At 38.3% G+C, this 27,585-nt stretch overlaps 1 protein-coding gene across 2 annotated transcripts in view; it reads left to right on the top strand.

Annotated features, from left to right (window-relative positions):
- The window catches only part of atp10b (ATPase phospholipid transporting 10B), a 42,537-nt gene extending 17,803 nt beyond the window's left edge, over nt 1-24,734 (top strand). Inside the window, exons 3-21 of one of the 2 annotated variants that reach the window (XM_053641566.1) lie at nt 1,012-1,097; nt 3,871-3,974; nt 4,486-4,617; nt 4,998-5,125; nt 7,202-7,454; nt 7,574-7,788; nt 9,828-9,977; nt 12,024-12,522; nt 12,622-12,728; nt 13,094-13,220; nt 13,371-13,555; nt 17,363-17,612; nt 17,735-17,811; nt 17,965-18,090; nt 18,836-19,036; nt 21,772-21,852; nt 21,955-22,059; nt 22,321-22,508; nt 23,028-24,734. In XM_053641566.1, the coding sequence (XP_053497541.1) occupies nt 1,012-1,097; nt 3,871-3,974; nt 4,486-4,617; nt 4,998-5,125; nt 7,202-7,454; nt 7,574-7,788; nt 9,828-9,977; nt 12,024-12,522; nt 12,622-12,728; nt 13,094-13,220; nt 13,371-13,555; nt 17,363-17,612; nt 17,735-17,811; nt 17,965-18,090; nt 18,836-19,036; nt 21,772-21,852; nt 21,955-22,059; nt 22,321-22,508; nt 23,028-23,229 (3,216 nt within the window). In that variant the 3' untranslated portion in view covers nt 23,230-24,734. The remainder of the gene's footprint in view (nt 1-1,011; nt 1,098-3,870; nt 3,975-4,485; nt 4,618-4,997; nt 5,126-7,201; nt 7,455-7,573; nt 7,789-9,827; nt 9,978-12,023; nt 12,523-12,621; nt 12,729-13,093; nt 13,221-13,370; nt 13,556-17,362; nt 17,613-17,734; nt 17,812-17,964; nt 18,091-18,835; nt 19,037-21,771; nt 21,853-21,954; nt 22,060-22,320; nt 22,509-23,027) is intronic. The other variant, XM_053641567.1, reaches the window with a different exon arrangement.
- Nucleotides 24,735-27,585: the final 2,851 nt, after the last annotated feature.

Here is a 27,585-nt window from a genome sequence, read left to right on the forward strand (position 1 = left end):
CTTCCTGCTAACTGTAAATATAATTATGTTAATTTAATCTAATCTTTAATATTTTCTTACAAAAACAAGTATTTGTCTTATTTATTACAAGAAGATAACTTCAGCCATATTTTCCACTCAATAGCATTAGCTAGAGTACCTTTTATCAGCATGTTAATATTGACTATCAAGCTAAACCACATGAAGTCATTGCTTACATAATGTCTGGTCTCTAACACAGAAATATAATTTCTAAAGGTTCCATTAACTTATACATTGAGTTGAACGTAAATAAAAACTTGTATTTCTTGCAAATGTAGCTGATTTCTTTTACTTTCGATGTTTTCTGGTTGTCTCAACAGGTACTGTAGAAAATTGCAGAAAATTAATCTCAGTGCAACTGTTCTCATTCAGATCCCCAACCCAGCATGCAGCATTTCCTTTTATCAACCCAATTTGGGTCAAGTTGACCCAGCAACTGAGTTATAAACCTAACCCAGCATTTTTTTTTTGTGTACTCATTGACCATTTGTATCAACTTAATCTACAGTGTAGGCCATTTTGTAAGTCCACAATTACTCTGTAAGTCATCTGTTGTTATGTACACTATGTCAGCCCACTAGCCCATCCATCAGTGAAAGGAAATATGGCTACCCTGCTATTATTTAAGGGAGGACCATTCTCAGTCCAGCAGTGATATTTACATGGTAGTGTTATCTTACTAGTCATGGTTCTGGTATTGCATGAGGTGCAGCAGTGCTGGGGGTTTTTTAACAAACAATTATTGAGAGTTCATCAGCCACAAATATCCAGTATCCTGGTCGGAAACTGATACTGATAAAGGGCTGGAGTATGATTATAATATAAACATCCTCATATAGTGTCTACAGAAACTGTACACCTACACCGTGCACCACCAAGGCAGGTGTGTCTAATAAAGTGGCTATTGAGTATCTGATGATTTCTAATCATTCATCTAAGTATAAATTTGAAACCATGCAAATTAATTTGATTGTTGCTTCTGTGTTTCAGACTACTCCGTTTGAACCACTAAACTTCAAGAGTACTGTGGTTTGCGAGAAGCCCAACAACAACCTGAACAATTTCAATGGCTTTCTGTGAGTATCCCAGAGAACCCTCTACAGTCAATTTCATGCATGATCAACCGCATCAGGCTTCCACTTCCTCTCTCAATTTGCCTGATCCATACCAATGAATGCTGTAAGAAATATTCAGTCCGTGTGTTTTTCTGGCCACACCACTCCCTAAAAAAGCAGGAAAAGGTGATATCGTTTATCACTTTTACTATCACACAATCCACTAAAGTAAGTACAAGCATGTCCAAAAGATCTGAAGGAAGTGAAGTTTATCTCCAATGTGTTGGTCTAACTAGATTGATAAGTACCTGAAAGATTCCCTGATGCTGCTCTTTGTTTTATATGAGCATTTTCGTTCTGCTTAGCTTCACACAATATAGTCTACATTGAATAATAAAAAATAACTCATTAAGGTCAAGCCAAATGTATTGCAATCACAATCAAAAGATACATACTGTTGTGAGTAATACTGAAACAAATAGGCTTGGGGAAATTACTGAGACATTAAACCCAGATCCAGCAGCAGGATTATTGTCAATGATGAGCCTCTATACCTTAGATTGCTATATTGATCAAATATTACAGTGCATATTAAGATTTTTACACAACCTCCAACCTACCACATTATCAGATAGGTGACAATATGTCAAAAAAAAAAAATAAAAAGTTATGTTATGAGGGCATTTGGTGTCCACTTGTCACTGCAAATTAATGCAAAGTTTTTTTTTGATTGATCACCTTTATTGGTTCTATCCTGGTGGGGGTCTATTCCAGAATGGCTCCACCCCTAACCACAGGGCACAAGGGCTCACCGAATGGTTTAACAATGAAAACAATGTAAATAATGTGCCATGGCCTTCACAGTCACCAGATCTCAATCCAGTTAAACACCAATGGGACATTTTGGAGCATTGAAGCTGTTCTGTTCTTGATATGGATATTTGGAGCACTAAACATACAGATAGTGGCATTGAGTTACTCCCTTAATATAGGTAGAATGGTAGCTCATAAAGACATTGCCTTTCTGAATGACCCGTGTTCCCATTTTTGAAACTTCCATAAAAGTTGTGAAGTTTAGTGTGTCTGGTAGGGTACCATCACTAAAATCAAGGCTGGTGCTAGTCCTGGTCTTATAGTCTGTAACAGCGTAAATGTCCTGCCACAAAAGCCAGGTGTTCCTCTGGTCATTCAGTAGTTTGTCAACACTTGTAGTATAAGATGTCAACCCTTTTTACACAGCAAAATCTCCAGTGTTGAATTAACTTCTACAGTATTAACTCTTTCAGCGTTCATTTGTGTCAAATTGGACCTATATAAACACTGTCGGTGTTAATTCGCCACTAATGATATTGCTGAGCATTTATAAGATGTATGAGACTAGATTTGTCAGTTGAACTGGAGGTTGTATAATGGGCTTTCAGCTGTGTGATTATTTTTTATTATCTGATGATTTTGGTCATCAGTACATCATCAAAACATTTGCTTATGTAGGCAGTCACAAATGAATTGTAATGGTGTGTGTTGATAATTTGGCCTGTGTGGCAGTTTAGCTGTCAGTTTGAATCAGTCAGCTCTGTATACCATTTCACCAACTGAAGGCCAAACTCTGATTGAATTTGTTGTTGTGGTGATACATCAAACTGGACGTGAATGTTTTAAAGTTCGTCTTAATCATTTCACCCAGCAGCAAAAGTGTTTCTTAGCAATAATATTTCAAGGAATAGACTGCTACAACTATACTAACATTAAATGCCCATGGTTGCTAAATATTCATCAGGTACTGTGTTTGAATACCATGATATACACTATATGGCCAAAAGTATGTGGACACCTGATATTACACCCATGTGTGCTTACTGAACATCCCGTTCCAGATTTAATCCTTCTTTGTTGTTCTTCTTGGAAGGCTTTCAATTAAATTTTTTAGTGTGGCTATGGGTGCCATGCTCATAAGTGAGGCTGAGCTCTGATGTCGGGCGAGGAGGCCTGGCATGCAGTCAGTGTTCCAATTCATTATGAAATAGGAATGTGGTTCAGGTCAGAGCTCTGTGCAGGCCATTTAAGTTCTTCTGCTCCATCATGGAAGTCCTTGCACTCAAACGTCCACTCTAACTTGTGTCTAATGTGTTCTGTCATTGGAAAGGAATAAAACAAAGCTCTAGGGCTACAGTAAATAGAAAGAATTTGACTGTAAACATTTAAATAATGAGCCTAATATTTAAGTCGTTGGATAATGCTCATAGAAGAAGTTCTCAGGTTTTACTCTTCCTAGTAGTTTGCATTCTTTGAATGTAACCTGCATCACTGACATGCAAAGCAGTATACTTTACATATTATTGAACCTGCATGTATTACAGGTTGGCTGATGTAGCATTTTGCATGAGAAACAGCTAACACCTACTAGATGGTGGTCTTTTCACTCTCTTACTTATAGCTTTTGATTTTCTTAAAATCACAATTTATTTTACAGTTAAAGGGGTCCTTGTCTCCAAAAAGTTTGAGAAGCTCTGCTATAGAGTTTGCACTCATTTCACACTATTCTTTATTGCACTATGTAGTCTTGCGTACTGTTACAGTATGTGTTGCACCATGGTCCTGGAGAAACAACATTTCATTCCAATATATACATGCTATATAGAGGAATGGCAATAAAAACCCACTTGACTTGATTTGACTGACCCTCTTTGCGTATACAAAGTAGTGATCTCAGGGCCTGTCTGTGTCAGCTGATCTGGTACTGTTGCAGTGAATTGTAATGTTATCCAATGTCCAATACGTGTGTTTGCTCTCCCAGAGAAAAAGACAAGAAGAAGACAGGTTTTGACAATGAGAGCTTATTACTACGTGGATGCACAGTCAGAAATACAGCTCATGCCTCAGGGATAGTGGTGTATGCAGGTATAGTTCTGTTTCTGTACATTCAACTGCTGGATCATGCATCCTGTAATAAACTCTTGACACATCAGTAGTAGAGATACATCTATACCTACTGTTATTTCATAAAGAAATGCTCTGAAACTACATGTTAGGAAGTCATTGCCAGCAGCAAATGGGAGCAACCAGCATAACCATAGCTATATAAAATGTTCCATGATGCTCCTGATTACTTAATACTTTGTAAATATTAGGTAATATTCTAATATCTATACTATTATTATCAATATCAATATTTACGCAAGCATGTACTCGGTCTGCATTTTTTTTATGTATCCCTATCCAATGAAATAGGAATGAACATTGTTACTTTAATCATTAATTATACAGTATATAGTATTGCACATGTATTTCATATGTAAATGACCACCTGTTTTATATTGTGTTACATTACATTATACACATTATACAGCCTATGCATGGTTACTACAATGCCATTTTCAGTGGTAATTAATTATTTTTTCCCCCACTACAGGCCATGAGACCAAGTCCATGCTAAACAACGACAGGCCAAGGTACAAACGTAGCAAGCTGGAGAGAAAGATGAACAAAGACGTGTTCCTCTGCATGCTTCTGCTCTTCTGCATGTGTCTGATAGGAGCCACGGGTAAGTGGGAAGGAGGAGGTCCTCTGCTCAAACATGCTGTACATATAGATCACTAGCAGGCTTGAAGTGTGGCTGACTGAAATGTTAAAAAAAAAAAGGCTTAATCCAGACATTACAAAGTGGTTCTGTGTTGATACACTGGGGAAGCCACAGTCGATGTTATATTTCAATCTTGCCTGAGCTTTCGCAGCATGACAGATGATCGCACAGCAGATGTAGATAGAGCTGTTATGACCTTGTGCGAAATCTGCCTTTTTCTTTTCTATATAAGGTTGAAGTTAGAGAAAACTACTCAGAATAAATTCACACATGAGAAAGTCTCTTAAGAAGGCAAATAATTAATCTCTCTCGATTCCTAATTTTCTCTTTTGTTCTCATAGGTCATGTCTATTGGTTGGAGACTTTCCCGAGTATCCCAATCTATTTTATCCCAGAAAGTGATGGGAGTTTTATCTCTCCATTGCGGGCAGGGATCTATGTGTTCTTTACCATGATTATCCTACTGCAGGTATAAGATGTAATACTGCATTTGATATGTTTTAGAATATTATTTACAGTATCTCACAAAAGTGAGTACACCCCTCACATTTTTGTAAATATTTGATTATATCTTTTCATGTGACAACACTGAAGAAACTCCTTTGCTACAATGTAAAGTAGTGAGTGTACAGCTTGTATAACAGTGTAAATTTGCTGTCCCCTCAAAATAACTCAACACAGCCATTGATGTTTAAACTGCTGGCAACAAAAGTGAGTACACCCCTAAATGAAAATGTCCAAATTGGGCCCAATTAGCCATTTTCCCTCCCTGGTGTCATGTGACTTGTTAGTGTTACAAGGTCTCATGTGTGAATGGGGAGCAGGTGTGTTAAATTTGGTGTCATCGCTCTCACACTCCCTCATACTGGTCACTGGACGTTCAACATGCCATCTCATGGCAAAGAACTCTATGAGTATCTGAAAAAAAGAATTGTTGCTCTACATAAAGATGGCCTAGGCTATAAGAAGATTGCCAAGACTCTGACACTGAGCTGCAAGACCATACAGCAGTTTAACAGGACAGGTTCCACTCAGAACAGGCCTCGCCATGGTCGACCAACGATGCTCGGTGCACATGCTCAGCGTCATATCCAGAGGTTCTCTTTGAGAAATAGACGTATGAGTGCTGCCAGCATTGCTGCAGAGGTTGAAGGGGTGGGGGGTCAGCCTGTCAGTGCTCAGACCATACGCCACACACTGCATCAAATTGGTCTGCATGGCTGTCGTCCCAGAAGGAAGCCTCTTCTAAAGATGATGCACAAGAAAGCCTGCAAACAGTTTGCTGAAGACAAGCAGACTAAGGACATGGATTACTGGAACCATGTCCTGTGGTCTGATGAGACCAAGATAAACTTATTTGGTTCAGATGGTGTCAAGCGTGTGTGGCGGCAACCAGGTGAAGAGTACAAAGACAAGTGTGTCTTGCCTACAGTCAAGCATGGTGGTGGGAGTGTCATGGTCTGGGGCTGCATGAGTGCTGCCGGCACTGGGGAGCTACAGTTCATTGAGGGAACCATGACTGCCAACATGTACTGTGACATACTGAAGCAGAGCATGATCAGTATGCAGTATTCCAGCATGATAACGACCCCAAACACACCTCCAAGAGGACCACTGTCTTGCTAAAGAAGCTGAGGGTGAAGGTGATGGACTGGCCAAGCATGTCTCCAGACCTACACCCTATTGAGCATCTGTGGGGCATCCTCAAAGAAGGTGGAGGAGCACAAGGTCTCTAACATCCACCAGCTCCGTGATGTCGTCATGGAGGAGTGGAAGAGGACTCCAGTAGCAACCTGTGATGCTCTGGTGAACTCCATACCCAAGAGGGTTAAGGTAGTGCTGGAAAATAATGGTGGCCACACAAAATATTGACACTTTGGGCTCAATTTGGACATTTTCACTTAGGGGTGTACTCACTTTTGTTGCCAGCGGTTTAGACATTAATGGCTGTGTGTTGAGTTATTTTGAGGGGACAGCAAATTTACACTGTTACACAAGCTGTACACTCACTACTTTACATTGTAGCAAAGTATCATTTCTTCAGTGTTGTCACATTAAAAGATATACTCTAATATTTACAAAAATCTGAGGGGTGTACTCACTTTTGTGAGATACTGTATATGACACACACACACACACACACACACACACACACACACACAGCTGTCTGTTCAACTTTTGAATGCCTCATTCAAATGATACATGGGAACTAATGGCCTGAACCCATTTGAGTCAACAGTGACAAACAAACTAACTGCTCCAGTTAAAAAAAGTATAGATATTGTTTTTAAATAGTTTCAATGTGTAAAAGTGATTAGCTCTCCAGGCTGTCATTTCTCACTCCAGACAGCTACCATTAAAGCATCAGTAAACTCTCAATGTTGGAAAAAAAAGGCTTGGCGTGCTATCAATCAAAACAATTTTTTGTACACAATAATGTCTATTTATATTTCTGTGTACCCACAATGCACAAAATCCATCGTGTTACATCAGCACTGCGCTAAGCAGTCACGAAGCAAATTATAAGAATTACCTCTCTGTCCAGGTGATGATTCCAATTTCACTCTACCTGTCCATCGAGCTGGTGAAGATTGGCCAGGTCTTCTTCATCACTCAAGACTTGGACATGTATGATGAAGAGAAGGATTCTCGGGTCCAGTGTCGTGCTCTTAATATCACAGAGGACCTGGGGCAGACCCAATATGTCTTCTCAGACAAGACAGGGACTCTGACTGAGAACAAAATGGTGTTCCGCCGCTGCACTATAATGGGAACTGAATTCCCTCATGAGGATAATGGTGAGCTTAGAGCAACTCCAGGTGTTCTGGGGTTGGATCCCAGAAATACAGCAACACATCAGTTTATGCTGTAATCACTTGCTCTGGCTGATAACATGGTTGTTGTTGGTTTTTTGTAGCAACCCGATTGGCCATTCTGGCAGGGGAGACAGATCAAGATGAGGAGGTTATTTACCAACAGAACAGACAGCTTTCTGTATTTTCTCTGGAGGAGCTCCAGGAAGGCCCAGCAGGAGGCAGACAACATTTTTACAACACTTTTGCCAGGAGCAGATTTCACAGGCCAAGGGTCATAGCAGGAACCCCTGGAATCCTCGCTTTCAGCAGCCCACTGGTGAGATCTTTTGGCAGTACTTCTGAGTTTGCATTGGATTGCTCTTTCACACCAGACACTGTGATACAAGCATGGCATAGTTACTTAGCTGAATCCAAAATAATCCATATCATGGTCAAATACCTGTATTTGTTTCTCTGTATTCGTACCAGGAAAGATAGCAGTTCTCTCGAGGTTTTGAGATACTTGCTTTTCTACTGATGTTAATGTTAACAGTAAACAATGCCAACAGTAGCAGCAGCACCAATGGAGGACCTTCAAAATCTGAAGTACATGAATTCTGAAATGGTTTTATGTGAACAGACAACAATATTTGGAGAAGAAGCTTAAAGCTGAATGTTGTACCATGTGGGAATGTTGTCATACACTAGTACTAAAGATTTCTGACATGACTGCCTGTTAGAAAAGCAATTTTAGCTAGTTCCAATATGACGGTTGTCTGACCACTATTTCTAGCTCTATCCATATGTCCCTGTTACCTTGGTAACCAAATTTAGCATAGGCCCCTGGTTACATTCACTTAGCAACAGATATAACAACAAAATGTGGGATTGGACACCATACCATGTCATACCATACCATATACACTGTCCAGTAGAAATGGGACAGGGACAGGGCAGTAAGGTTGGCACTCAACCAGTTTTCACTAGGACAGTTTAGTTTTCAAGCTGTGTCTCCAGGTGTCTGGTTTTAACTGTCATTTGTCTAGTTTTGCAATGTTGCAATGAAAAACAATAAGCAATAAAATCATTTTACCCCCCGCATTGGCTATTTTAGACCAACTGTGCCATTTGGCATTTTTTAAAACTAATGGCCAATCATAAAGATAGCTACCACAAGTTACAGCCTATGTCTAAAATGAAGAAAAAGTGCAAAAATGTCCAAGAAAAAGCAAAAAAAAAAAAAAAAGAAAAGAAAGAAACTAAATATCACAGAGTCTTGCAAAGGCAGAAATGTTAATTTGATTTAATTAACTGTCATGTGTAAGCTTATTTTGAAGAACAAACCAACACTAATAGTGAAAGAAACATTAAGGGTGAGTCTATCCGTACCATAATGAAATTGCAATAGTACATTCACCTTCCCACATAACTAAAATTGAAGCATTCAGTATTTCAACTCCCATAACACGATGGTGTGTTAAAGACTAGTTAACTATATGGTCCTCTATTTAATAACGATTACACGTGGCTTTTTCAAATTAAATTTATTTATCTAGTAAACCCTTCTACACAGCAAAATCACCAGTGTTGATTTAACACCCACAGTGTTGAATTCACACCCTACAGTGTTTATATAAGTCCATTGGACTCATATAAACACTCTGGGTGTTAATTCAACACCAGGGATTTTACTGTGTACAGAAACTGCCATCATACCTCACACAATGGTCAAAAGAATAATTTATGTTTAGAAAATATCTAATCAATTAAAAATTGACAGTTTGTACACCCACATAGGTGACTAGATACATTTTTTAATAGTCTGGACAACAGAACTATAAACCTGTCTGCTTGGTGGTCAGATCTTTCCCCAGTGACGCGTGGTAGGGTACTGAATCAATAACGCTATTATTTCAGCAGATTTAGTAGGGATACCCTGTGGAGAGGATCTGCAGTGAGCTGTGTTTATATGAGTGTTAGTGGCAGGTGCAGATGAGATGAGGTGAGATGGCATCAAATAAGAGCGAACAGACCGCCAATGTCTCATCCCTGAAAGTGGACAGATCCAGTACGCAGATGGCCGGCCAGCTTGGTGTGAGAAAGAAATGGAGGGATGCTGGCTCCATTGCTCTCGATGTCTGTGCGCTGACATATGGGCCTGCTGAGGTGCATTAAACATGGCCTACTGCTATCCCATAGCCCACCACTCTTTCCCACAGCTTCCCCCATCCCAACATACCTTCCTCTCATTCCATTTTACGATATCCACCATGGGGATGCATATGACACAATGCTTTGGGTGGGTGATGTCAGCGTGTGTGTGTGTTGTGCCATGACTCGCCACTAAGGATTTTGGCTTGTTGTTTGGTTGAACAGGAAACTGAGGTGCTTCCAGACCAGACACTGCTCCAGCTAGTAGAAGACGCTGAGTGTGGGAGGAAAAATGCACACTACCTGGAGTTCTTCTTGGCTTTAGCCATCTGCAACACTGTAGTGGTTTCAACAAAAGCAGCCCAGAGACAAAGGGTAAGAGAAGTGATCATGATAACCTTGCAAAGGACAGCGCTATGCTCTCATGAACTGAGTCACAGCACAAAAACAGCCTTGATGTCAAAATAATAGCACTAATAGTGCACCATGCACAGTGACTACTCCTGGAAGCAGAGTATATGTGTCTCCATCCCCGATGCCCGGCAGATATTATTATGTCCTGTATGACTAATCCTACTCTACCTACTTTGAAACAGCTCAGTGCTGCTGTGAAAAATGAGGATATTTATGTGCATACAAGCAGCAGAAGATCTGTTCTAGTTGTATGCTATTAGAACTTTCTCCTCTTAGGCCAGAGGTCATTCCTTTTTGCAGTCTCAGTCTTAAGCTGTGTGAACTTAATAGAATGGTTTGAGAAAGGTCTTTTTCTCAATTTATCTTGAGAAACCCATGCCAAAACACTTTTGTCCAAGGTGTAAATGTTTGTCTTCAGACCATAATAAGATTCAAAGAGGGAACCAGGCTGGTTCTAATTCATTTGATTAGCAATGGTACAGCAAGGTAGTTGTGCCCTGGGGGAGGTTATGAAGACATTTTAACAGCAATGACAGTGAGAGATTTGAATGATGTGTTAAAATTCTGGCTGCCAATTAATCAACTGGTTCCCAAATTGAAATGCAGAGAGCCCCACAGGTGACATCTTTACTTAATGAAAATAATGTGTGACCTATTATTGTTTGGGAAAAAGATAATTAGGTCATGGTCACTACTTAGGTGCAGGAGGAAATAAGATTATTTCAGTTGTGGTCACTACTTAATAATGCAAAGGAAAAAGATATTGATGGTTGTGGTCATTATTTAGGAATGCAAGGAAACAAGATAGTTAAGATGTGGTCACTATTTAATAATGCGTGTGAACAAGAAAATTAAGTTTTTGTCACTATTTACTAATGCAAAGGAATGAGATAATTAAGTTGTGGTCACTATTTAGTAATGTGAGGAATAAGATAATTAAATTGTGGTCACTATTTAGTAATGTCAGGAATGAGATCATTTAATTGTGGTCATATATAGTAACACAAAGGAATGAGATAGTTAAGTTGTGGTCACTATTTAGTAATGTGAGGAATGAGATAATTAAGCTGTGGTCACTATTTAGTAATATTAGTAATGAAATAATTAAGTTGTGGTCACTATTTAGTAATGTTAGGAATGAGATAATTAAGTTGTGTTCACTGTTTTGTAATGCAAAGGAATGGGATATTTAAATTGTGGCTGCAAATTACCAATGGAACAAGATGTAGTAATGATAAACTCTCTACTCTATTGCTATTTAATATGAAGTTATATAGAAACCCTAATGAAACTTAGTTTTTTAACAGCATCAAAATTTAAGTCATATCTTTATTAAAGTCTTTATTTTCTCTGCATAATTTTCAGAATTGTTACAGTGAAGTGACTTCATATGAAAGAACAATAGACTAGACTCCTTAACTAATCAAGGCAAATTATAGAACTTAGAATAGAGATGGCTTAGATAGAAATGGCTGTGGCTTTATGCATTAGAGTTCAATTAAAAAAAAGTGTTTTAGTTGGACAAACATTTTATTCTATTAATAAAACAAGTATTATGTCCAATAATTAATAAGAAAATATGCATGTAAACTTTATTGGTATGTACACCTTAGCTAAACCAGACAGACTTTCAAGTGCATTTTTCCCCAATGGACTTGGTGGTTACAATAAAATACTCCAATATAGGGCCACAGCACAATGAACATGTCCTATTAACATTTGACTGCCATTAATTATCTCATTCCCACATATTACTAAGTTACTCAGTGCCATGACTTAATTATCTCATTCATATCACTTAATTATTTCATTTCAATGCCTTACTAAGTCGTGGCCATGCATTACTATCTCATTCCCACACATTAATAAATTTTGTATAGATTGTGTATAGAGGTATAGATGTTACTATTGTGGCGTCGTAGAAATCACAATAATTAAATATTTTTTTTTCCTTTGTTTTGCCAGATTTCAGAATATCAGAATGTAAACATGATTTTTGTCTTTCAGGCTAAAGCACGACGTAGCTCTTCTTACTCCAAGAGTTCACGCGAGTGTATGGAGGGCCTGTTGAGTCGAGTAGCATCCCTTGGGAAACTGTTCAAACGCAAGAGAAGCACGGTCTCTGAGCCTTTTCAGATGGAGCCCATGGATTTTCCAGTCCTTGATATCCCGAGATTTTATGGTTCTACGGAGCCTGCCTGGACAGGGAGAAATCTCTCTGTGATAGAGGATGTTTACTATGAGGCCCAGAGTCCTGACGAAGCAGCTCTGGTGCATGCAGCCAAGGCTTACGGCGTCACCTTAAAGGAACGGACACCTGATAATGTAACTGTCCAGCTGCCTCAAGGCACGCTGCTGAAGTTTGACGTGCTGGATATTTTGGCTTTTGACTCAACCCGGAGGAGGATGTCCATAATAGTGCGTCATCCTGAAACCAATGAGATTGTAATGTATACTAAGGGTGCAGACTCTGGCATCATGGGGCGACTGCAGAATTCATTCGAAGGTAGAATCCAAAGGCAGGTTTTGCCAGCCATCTTTATTCGGTATATGGTGCACAAAGAAACCAAAACAACACGTTTCTTTCTTTCTTTACTTCCCCTAGACAAATCACACCTGAAAAGTGAGAGTAGAAATATTGCATGTAAGACTCAGAAGGACCTTGACACGTATGCCTGTGATGGTTTACGGACCTTGTGCATCACTAGAAAGGTAAAGTATGCCATTATTTCATTTGTATTACAAATTGAGAAGGGTCGTTAGGGTGTCATGACTTCACTGTTAGTAACGGTGTATGATCAGATGGTTACCTCACTGCTGACTTTTTCAACATACAGATTACAATACATGTACATGTATTACCACCTACTAATTTTTTTTACCCACTTGACTTCCTTACCCCAGAGATTCTCATCCCCTTTGTATCTTGACTAGTTTATCATATCATGAAAATTTCAAACCATAACACTCATAGTATTGAGTTGTTTCAGACAAGAGCTTCAAGATGTACATTGTCTCTGCCTTTCAATATTGTTAATTTGCTCTCTCATCCAATCTCTCACTTTTTACTCTTTAAGGTTGTAAGTGAAGAGGCCTATAGGAACTGGTTAGTTATGAGACAAGAAGCCATGTCAGCCATAGAGAAGAAAGAAGAGCTACTCATGGACTCTGCAGCATACATAGAAAACAACCTCACACTGCTGGGTAAATTGAAAAATGAGAATAACAATGAAAGAAATAATCAGTACTTTCTTTCGTCCTGTTATAAAGTATAATGGTGACAGAAATGCTGTTTGGCATCCACAGTATGCTTGGCATTTAAGTATGTTAAACGTGAAATATATTTGCAAACAGGGGCCACTGGAATTGAGGACCGCCTGCAAGAAAATGTTCCAGAAACCATCCAGGCCTTGAGGGAGGCAGGAATCCAAGTATGGGTGCTGACCGGGGACAAACTTGAGACAGCTGTCAACATTGCGTACTCCTGCAAGCTACTGGACCATAATGACCTGGTGTTCACTTTTAAAATGACGAACAAGGTGTTAAACTCAATATACCTTTGATACCTTTGAGTCTTGTCTGCATCGATTGACCATTAAAGCATGTTAGGATGCTCAGTGCGGCCATGTTTTAGATGGTGTAAGAGTGCTTCTAAGCCTCTGAGTGCTCCATCATCCATCCTGTTAGTCTGTATGTAACCAGGGTATATCACTCCCTCAGAGAGAGGAATAGACAAAAAACGGTTCTATGTGCTGGAAGTCCTGACTGAAGGGTTGTATTGAATTTAACTGGGGCAGGTGACACTTTTCGTCACTCTCAGCCCTCAGGGCTTGAGCTCCATGAAATCATCCGTCGAACATTTACGACATTGCCTCAAACAAGCCAGTGATTTGGCAGGCATGCTGCTTCTTTATGCATTTGTCTCTGTCCCCAAGCCCTATTTTGAGAGAGTAGGTCGGAAGTAAATTTTCAAATGTGAAAGGCTTGTTTGACTGTGCTGTAATCCTATTTCTACAGTGCTGAGGAGGAGAGGAGAGAGCTTCCTTCACACGGAATCTTATTCTGCTCCTGTTATATTGGTTTAGTGGGGTGCTGCAGCTAGGCTTTACGCAAGCAATAAACAAGAAAAGAAATAACACTGTTGACACAGTATCTAATGAGTATAATGTTTTCCTGGATCGCTACTGCCTAAAATGCCAAAGACTAAAAACTATTGTGAGTTTGATCAAGAATTAATTAGTAGAAAATTCATGATGTGCAACATAAATTGCATCATTTGCATATTCTTCCAAATCCACATGCACTTAGGCTACTAGCATTCATAAAAATGGGTCTAGTTAAAGCAATGGCAATGACAACGATTTATTAACATTTCAAATATACTTGATTTGACATTATTTATTTGTTATGAGAGAGTTAGTATAAACCCAGTGAAACAGTCAATTAGCCATGTACCTATAAAACTAAATATGAACTAAAACAACTATAACAACTTAAGTGGTTAATTGTATTTTTAAAATAAGGACATATTTCAAGGCCACAAATGCTCTTGAGGCCATTAATCATTATGTTGTGGCCTCGAAATATATTCATTTGTGGCCATGCCTTATTTAAAAACAACAACCATGTCACCTCAGTTACAAAAGTCATGATTATGTAACTTGAGCACACGACTCCACTCACAGTTTATTATTTAGTGGAGAATTTGCTAATGGTGATGCATGCCACTGCGGTCTGCAATGCAATGGCAGTGACTTCGGTTTGACTTTAAGATTGAAGTAAAGTGTAATATTATTGATCATCTCCATGTTTAGGGTCCTATAACCACAAAGTCTAATTCAATTGATTTTTTCAGAATCTCACACGTTTTAAAATAGAATTGTTTGTAGAAGTTAAGTAAATTGTATCCATAAAATAAGTCTAAAGAAACTTAACTCATGACCACCTTAGGCCACACCTTATTAAAATTAACCAATGTCTTTATAATTATGATCTCACACAATATACTGTAATAATATTAAATTAAATTACCCTAATTATGCTTGAGAACCATGGATCTAGAAATCATTTACATGCAGTAAATAGTATGAACTTAAAATACACTATATGGTCAAAAGTATGTGACACTTGACCATAACAGCCATATGTGCTACTTGAACATCCCATTCCAAATTTAGTCCCTCTTTTCTGTTATAATATCCACCACTCTTCTGGGAAGGGTTTCCACTAAAGTGTTGGATGAGGAGGCCTGGGGTACAGTCAGCGTTCCAGTTCATCCCAAAGGTGTTCAGTGGGGTTGAGGTCAGGGCTCTTTCACTCCAAACTTGTCAAACCATGGAGCTCACTTTGTTCACAGGGGCATTGTCATGCTGGAACAGGTTTGGGCCTCTTAGTTCCAGTGAAGGGAAATTATAATGCTACTGCATACAAAGACTTTCTATACAATTGTGTGCTTCCAACTTTGTGGCAACAGTTTTGGGGAAGAAGCACATACAGTATGGGCGTGATGGTGAGGTGTCCACATACTTTTGGCCATACAGTGTATTCGCTATAAGTGAGTAAGGAATTGTCTAATTTGGGCTGCATGGTGCAATATACACTGTACTAATCCTAACTCCTCAGCACTTTTGGTTTATGTGAATGGTAAGCAAAGCCGAGCTCCATTATTATAATTTAATAGAAAATCATAGCACAGTCTAATGGGGATAATAATGATGATGAAATATAGTTTCACACTGCTTTATAGAGAAACAATTTAATTTCAAAATTATTAAAAATGTATTTGCTCAGTCAAGGCAATTAACTGCTTTATAATTTATCATTAAAGCAAAATGTGTTTATTTTTCCATCATGTACAAAGGTGAGTCGAATGAAAACTTTAAAAGTGTGACATAAATTAGAGAAACAGTACATTCAATTTGTAGTTCAAATAAAATAGAACATAATGTAGATAAAATGCAACTGTTCTCAATAACCTCAAATTGCTACCTTAAACCAAAATTGCAATACAATGAAAAAATAAGGGTTTCAATTGACTTATAAAAATATATATATATATTTGTATATATTTTAAATGCCAAAACTGACAAACAAGGAAATCTGAAAACTCAAGGTCTTTTAAATGAAAATAAATTAAATTAAATTATATTTTTTACTTAATTAAATAAATGGCCTTGGAAAGATTGAAGATAAACGTGCTGTGAATCAATCAATACGGTTCCCACGTTGGGCCTCATTTATCATTCTTTTAGCTTTGTGTAAGTGTTATAAGGTGTGTGTAAATGTTTTCATGGGCTAAACATAACATAACTAAAGATTTACAAGCTACTTAAAGTTTTACAAAAATTTCAGTGGCACTGATTCTCTTCATACATTTTTTTTTTTTGCCATAGAATTTTTATTGGAAAATTGCATTTTACATATTATAACACCCCATCCAACAACCCCCACCATATCCGGACCCACCAAAATAATCACAGCCAAAACCAAAAGAAAGAAAGAAACAAAAAACAACAACAAACAAACAAACAAAAATACCCAAACAAATAAAAAAATTTTAAAAATTAAAAATAAGTTTTACCGCATAGTATTTACCGTATATCTTCTATCCACCTCCAGGTTGCGTGAAATAGGTAATAAATTGTTGCCTTTTCCCAAAAATGATTCACCCCTGCCTCTGATGTTATACTTGATTTTTTCAAGTTTTAAAAAGAAGATGAAATCTTTTAAGCCAGACTGATATAGAGGGGGGTTGTGGAGAGGTCCAAGTAACTGCACCGAGCAAGTAACAATGCAAAAGCCACAACACTAGCTTGTTTATGGTACAGGGGCTGACGCTGAGATTTTCTTCATACATTTATGTACACATTATTAAATGGCAATTAGCCATAAATGACCAAATGTGGATTTATATTTAGCAATGCTCACAAAATGACAACTAAACATCACATTGGTTACCATGATTTAAAGCCAATCAGATGAAGTACACATTAGTTAGTCTCCTTACCCATACATACACATACACAAACTCAGGAGTTTTCATAGGATACAAATATTATTCCGATCTAACAGGATTTTCATAAATACCACATTTCTTATACTCCTGAGAACCTATTAGGAATAAATGCGTTCGTATTCGTATTGATGAATGAGGCCAATTGTTGACACCCATAAAAGCAGCAGGTCTCCCTTACCGCATTAATCCTAATTTAACTCCACCACTAGCCCTATTTGTTAGTATGTAAATCCATAGATCAGGCATAATAACACAAGCTCAGAGTCTCTGTCCTTCCTTGAACTGAATGATGTGCTCTAGTCTGTATTTCTGTCCATCTCTTGTCTTGCAGGACGTCTGTAGGAGCATGCTGAATGGAACTCTGAGTGAGATGCCGCGGTATCAGGGTGAGATGCCCAGAATTGGGTTGGTGATTGATGGTCAAACCCTGGGCATGCTCCTGGATAACGATCTGCAGGCTCAGTTCTTGCAGTTATGCCAGCACAGCCACTCTGTACTGTGCTGCAGAGCCACGCCGCTGCAGAAGGGCAAAGTCGTCACACTGCTGCGTGACAGTCTCAAGGTCATGACTCTTGCTATAGGTAACACTAGACCTTTTTATATGGGATGTCAGGTATCTGATTTACATTGCAGTACGTGCAGGTTTGATGGCATGCCATTGTTATTTTTAAATATGAAGACGTATTTCGGTCTGCTCCTCCAGGTGATGGTGCCAATGACGTAAACATGATTCAAGCAGCAGATGTCGGAGTGGGAATATCAGGCCAGGAAGGCATGCAGGTTTGTATTCTATCTTCTAGGTGCTTCAGTGGGTATTTTCAGACATGTCGCTAATAGGATAAAATGACTCATATCATTCACTAATCCATTATTGAATGACAGCGTGCGTGTGTATTTGTGTGTGTGTCTGTGTGTGGTGTGTGTATTCAAAAGGCTGTCATGGCCAGTGACTTTGCAATATCTCGCTTCAAACACCTGAAGAAGCTTCTTCTGGTTCACGGTCACTCCTGTTACACACGGCTGGCAAACATGATCATCTATTTCTTCTACAAGAATGTGGTAAATATAACAGTGACAGGAAGCTTTCTGTGAAAGTCACTGTAAATGTGAAGATGTTTTCTATTTCTGGTGCTCAAATATGAGAGCTATTTGTTCTTTTTTTCATTATGAAATATCTACCAAGATGGATACACGGTCCATGTATGATGCATTCTTTCGTTTTTCATTTTAAAATGAAGATGGGAAAACAAGGCAACAGTTGTATTTTTTGTTTTGTTTTGGTTTGTTCTTTTTTTTTTTCTTGGCACACACTAAAATAAATTAAAATTCTTTTTTTCATGAAGTTATATTCAAAAAATACAGTATTGAATCATTTTTAATTAGTTCTACTAATTTCACCACACAAAGTTTAATTAAATATACTTGAATCCAAATAATATATATATATTTTTAAAAACCCTACTTTATTGCATTTTACTGTTTGCAGAGTCAGCCAAATATGTACTCTGGTGCCCATCTGGCACTGAGATCACACTTTTTCCACATCCTGGTGTTTTATGTGAACATTAACTGAAGTTCTTGACCTGTATCTGCATGATTGTATGTGTTGTTCTGTTGCCACATGGCTGACTGATTGGATAATTGCATGAATGAGCAGAAATGAACACAACATACATGGACGTCATACACCTCTGCCTTTTATCCAACTTTATCTGCTATTTTTTTACCATGATTGCAGCTCTAATAGTGAGAATTTCAGTGTAGTAGCAGTCTATAGACATTCACCCCATCATTATCCTCGCAGGCTTACGTCAACCTCCTGTTCTGGTACCAGTTCTTCTGTGGTTTCTCTGGCACGGCCATGATTGACTACTGGTTCATGATTTTCTTCAACCTCTTGTTCACATCCACTCCACCCATCATGTTTGGCATCATGGACAGGGAGGTTTCTGCTCACATGCTCCTACACCTGCCTGAACTCTATAAAAGGGGTCAACATGCTGGGGTGAGTTCTCAAATATAGACACTTTGATTATAAGCACACAATCACAGTCTACTGAGACTGCAGGGTATGGATTGTATTTCCTATTACGATTATGTACAGCTACAATAATACATCTGCCAGGACTTGGCATTTACATGTCAGAGTAATGGCACTATATTGATAAATAATTTATTCAGCTGCTGCTTTTAGCACACCCTCATCAACTTTCCCTCATGATTTGAGGGAGTAGTGTGCATCACATATGTCAAATAAATGCCCACTTGTAGCACAAGGAGAAAAATGTAAAGGAAACAGTGTAGTTGAACGGCATTGAATCATATCAGCTTGCTAACTAGAGTAAATAATGAATCTGTCATGTACAGCTGAATCCCAAATTAAACAGAAAATCAGATCTTTTTGAAATTGTGAAGTATGAGGCATACTAGTGCTCCTCTTTTCCCTTCTAAACAGCTTTGTCTGCTAGTTTCTCACTTCATAAAAGGGAAATTGCATCAGATTATAATACCTTCTGGGGAAATTCTGCTCCTGAAGTCTACAGTCGTGTTGACTCATGCTTTAAAGGGCTTATCTAACAAGCTTCAATTTAACTGTTACGAAGTAACCAAACAGCCCTTAAGTTGCAGGCAAGTCAACAAGAGCATATTAAAAACAGTACTAAAAGGCATTGAAAGAATTAGGTACAAAGATACCTACCGTTATTGCCAAGCCAGTTGTGTGATTGGTCAAAGCATCTGAGAGCCTACTGTTGTTTACCTGATCATTATATCCAAAGCAACTGAGACCAGGATACAACTAAAGAGTTGAGTTGGGCCCGGCAGTGGCAGCTTGGTGGTGCTGTGATTTGAACTCACACTCTTTCAATCAGTAGCCCAGTAATCCAATGTAGTCCAATACTTTAAGCAGTAAGCTGCCAAACTCTTAGGGCTTAACATCACTTGCAGAAAAATACACACAAGCTTCACATATGAATAATCACATGATTCATATGATGTGTTTGTTTTTACATGTGACGTTTTTTTTACACAATTTATTTATTTTCACATACACTCACTGAGCACTTTATTACGAACACTATACGGATACTGGGAAGGTTCTCCCTTTGCCCTTTAAAACAGTCTCAATTCTTCATGGCATGGATTCCACAAGATGTTAGAAACATCCTTTTGAGATTCTGGTCCATGCTGACATGATTGCATCATACAATTCCTGCAGATTTTTCAGGTGCACTTTCATGCTGCGAATCTCCCGTTCTACCACATCCCAAAGATGTTCTATTGTATTCAGATCTGGTGACTAGGAAGGTCACTAAAGAACATTGAATCATTGTCACGTTCATGAAACTGGTTTGAGATGACTTTTGCTTGGTGACATGGTGCATTATCAAGTTGGCCCCGAAGGGATGCACATGAAGGTCAGCAACAATACTCAAATAGGCTGTGGCATTCAAGCGATGATTGATTGGTATTAACAGGCCCAAAGTAAACATTCCCCACACCATTACACCGCCTCCACCAGGCTGGACTGTTGACACAAGGCAGGTTGGGTCCATGGATTCATGTTGTGGGCATCAAATTCTGACCCTACCATCTGTGTGCCTAGCAGAAATCGAGATTCATCAGACCAGGCTATGTTTTTCCAGTCTTCAACTGTCCAGTTCTGGTGAGCCTGTGTCCACTGCAGCCTCAGATTTCTGTTCTTGGCTGACTCGAGTGGAGCCCAACGTGGTCTTCTGCTGTTGAAGCACATCTACCTCAAGCTTCAGCATGTTGTGCATTCTGAGATGCTTTTCTGCTCATCACAATTATACAGAGTGATTGTCTGAGTTACTCTAGCCTTTCTGTTAGCCCCAACCAGTCTAGCCGTTCTCCGTTGAGCTCTCTCATCAACAAAGTGTTTCCATCTGCAAAACCTCTGTTCACTGGATGTTTTTTTCTTTATTGCACCATTCTAAACTCTAGAGACTGTTGTGTGTGAAAATCTCAGGAGATCAGCAGTTATAGAAATACTCAAACCAACCCTTCTAGCACCAACAATCATGCCATGGTCAAAATCACTAAGATCTCCTTTTTTCCCCATTATGATGGCTGATGTCAACATTACCTGAAGCTGACTGAGTAGGTATACAGGTGTTCTTAATAAAGTGTGTGAAGAGGGTCATTTTTTTTTACACTTTTTTTACACTTGCCAGTTATACTCACGATTAATGTATTTTCAATTGCGATTGTTTACACAAAATTTTATTTTCAGATGTGAAGATTTGTTTAATTGAATTTTCCATGATTAATTTATTTTCATGATTTTTACACAAGCTTTGTTAATTTGAATTATTATTTCACTATTCATTTATTTTCACACGTGATTGTACCCTAAAAAATAGTTTATTATCAAATTTGATTTTTTTTTCCCCGTTTTATTTATTCAAATATTATTCACATGATGTTGCATGTGTTTACTTGAGCTCACGTGAAATTTCAGGGCATGGTGAAACATGCTGAAATTCACCTTCACGTGTTTTTTTTTTTTTTAGACATTACTCACATAATTCCGTGTGAAATGTGAGTTGTGGGTCAATTCAAAACATAAGCCTCATTCAAAAATTTTCCTCACACCTCAACTTTTCCTCATTCAAAATGAATCACATTACTATTTTGAATTTTATGTTACTTATTCATTTATGCATAATGCAAAACATCCTGTGCTATGAGACCCTTTATTTTATTTTATTTTATTTGTAGGGATACTGTCGTAAAACCTTTTGGATTGCTATTCTAGATGCCTTTTATCAGAGCCTTGTTTGCTTCTTTGTCCCATACTGGGTAAGTCAGATACATTTCTTTTTGTTTGGTTCCAGTTTAATGTTCCTGTTCATGCAGTATCTGGGAATTTCTTGACTGGAGCTCTCTTGTACCTTTTTGTAGACATACAAAGACTCTGATGTTGGCATCTTCTCTTTGGGAACCCCCATGAACACTGTGTCTTTGTTCACCATCCTCCTTCATCTGGCAATTGAGATCAAGAGCTGGGTGAGTCATTCTCAATCACCTAATCGCTAATACTGAGGTCTTTCTTTCTTGTTACAGTATATTACACCTTGTCCAACTTGGAAAGCATTTCATAATTAGCTAATGAATTGATGAACAGCAAAGACCAGAGTAGTCTATAAAGTAGATTTGGGAACCATTGCTTTATTATTATTGATAGCCAAGCTTAATCCAAGCTGCCTATCTGCGTAATTAGGCATTACTGGCAATGATTTTTTTCCGTTTGTGTTTGGCTGCTATTAGACAGTGGTGCATTGGGTGATCATGGTGGGCAGCGTCTTGATGTTCTTCATCGTGACTCTGGCTTTCAGCGCCCTCTGCATCAGCTGCAACCCCCCCTCAGACCCATACTGGATCATGCAGCAGCAAATGAAAGACCCTGTTTTCTACCTGGTCTGCATTTTAACCACAGTTGTAGCACTGCTGCCAAGGTAATTTCATTTTGACGTTGTTCACTATTTATGCTAACAATGTAACCCCAGGAATGAACAGAGAATGCGTTTTAAAGGAATATAAATACAGATATGAATAGGGATCATGCAATTCCTGCCAGAATGATTCACAGGGCATCTGGTTGAAAATGCAGCATGTGCAATAAAGGAGTAGGGATGCAAAAATAAAAGTTACTGGAGTGGAAGGTTTTTACATTCATTTGGGTGTGCACACAAATATGAAGCTTATGGGACAAAGAAATACCACATTAATTTATGTTACTGTAAGCATTATACTGTACATTTACAAGTTTCCTTCATTGATCCTTAGTAACTGCCTGATCAGGGCTGCAGTTGCTTGAATTAGGCTAAAAGTTCATTTACACCTAGTGGCCATGCCTGCTTTGGGTTTAACTCCAAATATAGATTCAGATAGAACTGTTTGGAGCACTAAACAGATACAGACACAGTTAGTGTCCTTACCTTACACCGCTAATCAGGACTTTCCTTTATTTGTAGGTTCACACTGCATGCCCTGAGGGGAACACTAGTGCCCTGTGACCACCTCAAGGCAAGGCAGATAGACCAGCTGCCTCCAGACCACCGGGACATGTGGCTCAGAGAGTGGAGGAGCCTCAAAGACTTGTGTAGCTCCTACCCTAGCCTGTCTTCCTCCACACGTAAACGCTCCACCGCAGCTGCAGTCCACAATGCAGCTTAATGTTTCAGCACTTTCAGCAATTATATAACGTACAGGAGAATGAGAAGCGTATTTCCTCACTGCAGTCTGTAGAGCGATGACGGATTCGATCCACTACATACTGGAGGTTGTAATCCTATCCCTAACCTTAACCCTAGATGAATTACTGAGCGACATACTGTCTCTGCCGCCGTTCTGGAAACCAACCATGGTGCATGCATGTTACAACATCCAGAACATAGTGGATCTAATATAGTATGTCATAACACTACAGGCTGCAGTGAGAACCTCTTGAATTGGAGCACATGAACTGGCTTTTTTATTTTCCTGAGACAGAACATTGGATGATAATTTTACACTTTGGCAAGCTTGAACTTTTGCCCAAGTGTGCAAGGGCAACTTTTCAAAAACAAAAGTGAAGAACTCATGTTTATGCAAAAATACTTTAATGCAGTGTTAACAACATTGTGAGTTGTTCTCAGTCAAGGGAATAACCCGAAAAGCTAGGAGCTATGCTTGTTTAGTTTCTGAATATGCTTCCTCCAGCCTCTTCTCCACTAACAACCCTCATGGAATAAATGTGGAATCTGACTCCAAGCACACCTCTGAGGTTCTTTCAAGCTCTGGGAGAAATTCAGACTATTATGCTGCACATTCCATGTTGGCCGATCAATGCACCACCCATAGTTTCTCAGCAAACACTTCAAGATGAGCCGCCTTTCTGGACTTGGTCATTTGAAGTGGCCTTGACTTCCCTGTGAGAAACCTACTTTCACTGTGAGAAACCTCATTTGTATTCAGAGGCGCTTCGAGCTGCTCATGAAATAATTGAGGATTGCAGATGTTACATAATATCTTGGTATTTTCAGTTCATGAATCCGTGTTGACAGCAAGCTGGGCTTGATGGTGAGAGACAGAAACACAAGTACTGCACCACAATTTAGAAGCATCTCTGACTTTTGTTATATTACTTGATATTAATTGTTTACAATTATATATGACTAGATTTTGTGTGCGTGTGTGTGTGTGTGTGTGTGTGTGTGTGTGTATGTGTGTGTGTGTGTGTATGTGTGTGTGCAGGAATACATATACCACTTAATTGTATCTCTGACCTGTCTCTGACGTTTTGTCTTCAAGGAGATCCCACACAAATGGCCGCATACTGAGATAAAGCTGAGCAAATCTCAGTCTTCTCTTCCACCTCTTGCTTAAGTGCCCTCTGTAGCTGAAGCTTGCAACAAAATGGGTCTAGGAGTGATTCGATTTGGAGAGCTCGTTGCATTTTTATGTAATGATGACAGAGCCTGAATGTGTGGACCATTTTTGCCATCTTGTGTTGGATTGTTGTACTGCAAACCGTATATATGTACTGTATATATTAGAGAGACAGGAGGAAGAGAACAAGATGGATGTTGTTTCATTGTCAGTGGTACAGCTTTGCATTAATATCTCACAATGTTTGTTAACTTTGATCAGTCCATCAGACCAGTAACATCAATAAACATGCTTATTCTCATTCTTGTACATTCTTAGTTCTTTAATATAGTTCCTGTGAAATCAAACTGATCAGAAACATTGATATGAAACACATGAGTGATATTAGCATAATCATTTAAGATGGTTTGTAATATCTAGCTACATACAGTGGCCATAGAAATATTAACTCTAAAATACATAAGACTTGTTTTATGTAACTCATCTTCATCATGGATTTTAGTATTTAGTAGTAGTATGGTTTAACCAAATAAAAAAAATGATGAAGGATCTACTTTTGACTTTCATATAATTAATTCAATAATATTACCATTATCTTACATTAGACCTCAAAAAACTTTATTTTCTCATATATGAATTAAATATGTGGTTGCATATACAAAATTATGTGATAAACAAACAAAGAAGAAGAAGAAGAACAACAACAACAACAACAATAACCACAACCACAACAACCACCACTACCACCACCACTCCAGGTCTAAATGAATCAGTCAGTTCTTTCTTTCTAAAATATTTGCTCTGCTACAGTTATTTGAGAGCCAGCTAATAAATCCACCATAGAAGAATGAGATGCCAATTTCAAAATTCCTGACACATCATGTCAGGACAATTTACTGCCCAAAATTTGCTTGAGTTTGAAAAAAAAAAGATGCCTTGTCAGCATTGTGCAAGTGAAGTGTTGAATTAAGTCTGTGGTATTTACTGCTTCTGGGAGACTGTACTCTGGTTTGTGCACACAAATAACCTGATTACAAGGCTATGTGTCTATCAAATTTCTTATAATTCAATAACAAAAATCCCCCCCGATGAATCACATATTTTGGAACGGATCATATTAATGTATGTGAGCTTGTGAGCTTTCTAGTGTTACATATATTGCATATGCCATGTAGTGTGACAATATAGTAACAAATCCAGAGTTTAGATACTCCATAAAATAATAATCATTTAACTCTGCCCTTACATAAAGTGTTTGACCACAGTTATTTAACAATTAACCTAACACAAAAGGCACAAAAAGGTAGAAAACAAGACAAGCCCCAATCAAAAGACAGCATATTAAATCATACAGACCAAGAACAGACTTGTGCAATCACAGGTTGAGAGAGAGAGAAAAAAAACAAGTTTAAAACTTCCTGTTTTGTTGGTATATAAACAGAACCAATACTGCCATTTGTGGCACTAAGAACCTACACTAGCCCACAACTCCCCTCTGTTAAAGGCCCAAAATAAAACGCAGTCATATTCTCTTTCCCTAGGTTGTCCTCCATAAATAATTCACTGTCAATATCTCCAGTCTTTCAATTCAGTAAAAGTGTGGTCTAAATGCATGAAAGAGCTTCTGACTCCCTGGAACACAACCTCATATAATGGAAATTGAAATCACATTTCCACCTGAACTATCACCTCTTGTCTTCATTTATCATGTCCAGTTAAACATGTGTGTGCTTTGGAAGAAAACTTTGTCAAAAAAAAAAAAAAAGAAAACCTGCCTATAGTATATAGCAGAGAAGTCCAATCCAGAGGAGTTCATAAGAGTTCATTTTGACAGTGGAAAGTTTACTGTGGGCTAAAAGGGACTTGATTGTAATCAGCGGCATTTATTTTTTATTAACATTTGGAATTTGATGAGCTCGTTGTGAGGTAATTGGATGCTCTAACTTACCAAAAGATCCAAGACTTACCCATTCTTCAGTACATAATTTAAATTGGATAATGTAGACCTAAAAAAAAACCCAAAACATTTCTGCTGTACTCATAAAGACCATGATGCTCATACTGATACTGATGCTTCAACACACTCACTGCTGTTTGAATTTGAATTTATAGTATACAATTACTATCCAGTTTCACCCAGAAGAGAATGGAGTCCATCTGAAGTCTGGTTTCTTCATGTCGGCTCAGGCAGATTTTCCTCACCACAGTCTCCACTGGCTTGTTTATTAGTGACCTAAAACTACATATTTTGTATTTTTGTAAAGTTGCTTTGTGTCTATTAGTCATTTACTGTCAGAGATAGATTAGGTATTCTTTTGTGTATCTGTGCTCTCAGTGCATTTGTGTATTTTGCTGCTTGAGCCAGATAGTTTGATAGCCAAACCACAGACCAAGAAACACAAGTTACACCCTGAAGGCGAGCAGATATCTTTCACCCCTTATAGTATGAATACTATTTTATTTATTTATTTTTTAAATATGAATGCTATTAAAAAACAAAAACAAACGAAAAACCAGAAACACACAAAAAGCACCTGTTACTCACTAACCAGCTGTCATATAGAGTTCTATAGAGAGCAAATAAATGCCTTACCTGTTAAGACAGAGAAAATAAAGCTAAAATTCCAGCCATCTTGAATCCTGAATCTCTCTCTCTCTTGATTGGCTGCCAGCTCTTGTCTGTCGCCATGGAGTCAGTCTTCTTTCACACCTAAAACTGGGGCTTGATGACATCTGAAATTTCCAAACAATTCACAAAATTCACAGTGACTCAGCAGCTTGGGGGGAAAATTAAATAAATAAAATACATAATAATAAGTAGAAGAAGAAGAAAAGCTGTGTAGTATCACAATATCATCATCATTATTAATACTATTATTATAATCACATTTTGTGTCAATAGTCATGATATAGTTTAACTAAAAAGAAAAAAGAAAAAAGAAAATAAAACCCTGTAGAATTATTAGGGAAGATACTGCATTCAAAGTGCTTGGACACCACTGTGGATATGGTCTGTGCTCCAGCTGCTGTCCAGTAACAGAATCTATGAAGCTGCAATATGGCAGATTACACTCTCTCAAACTAAGGGATAGAAGACTCTGGCAGAGCGATCCAATGCACATCACCTCATGACTATGGATGTCTAGGCCTCTTATACAGGAA

Source organism: Ictalurus furcatus, chromosome 14, assembly GCF_023375685.1.
Source record: "Ictalurus furcatus strain D&B chromosome 14, Billie_1.0, whole genome shotgun sequence".
Lineage (NCBI taxonomy): Eukaryota > Metazoa > Chordata > Actinopteri > Siluriformes > Ictaluridae > Ictalurus > Ictalurus furcatus.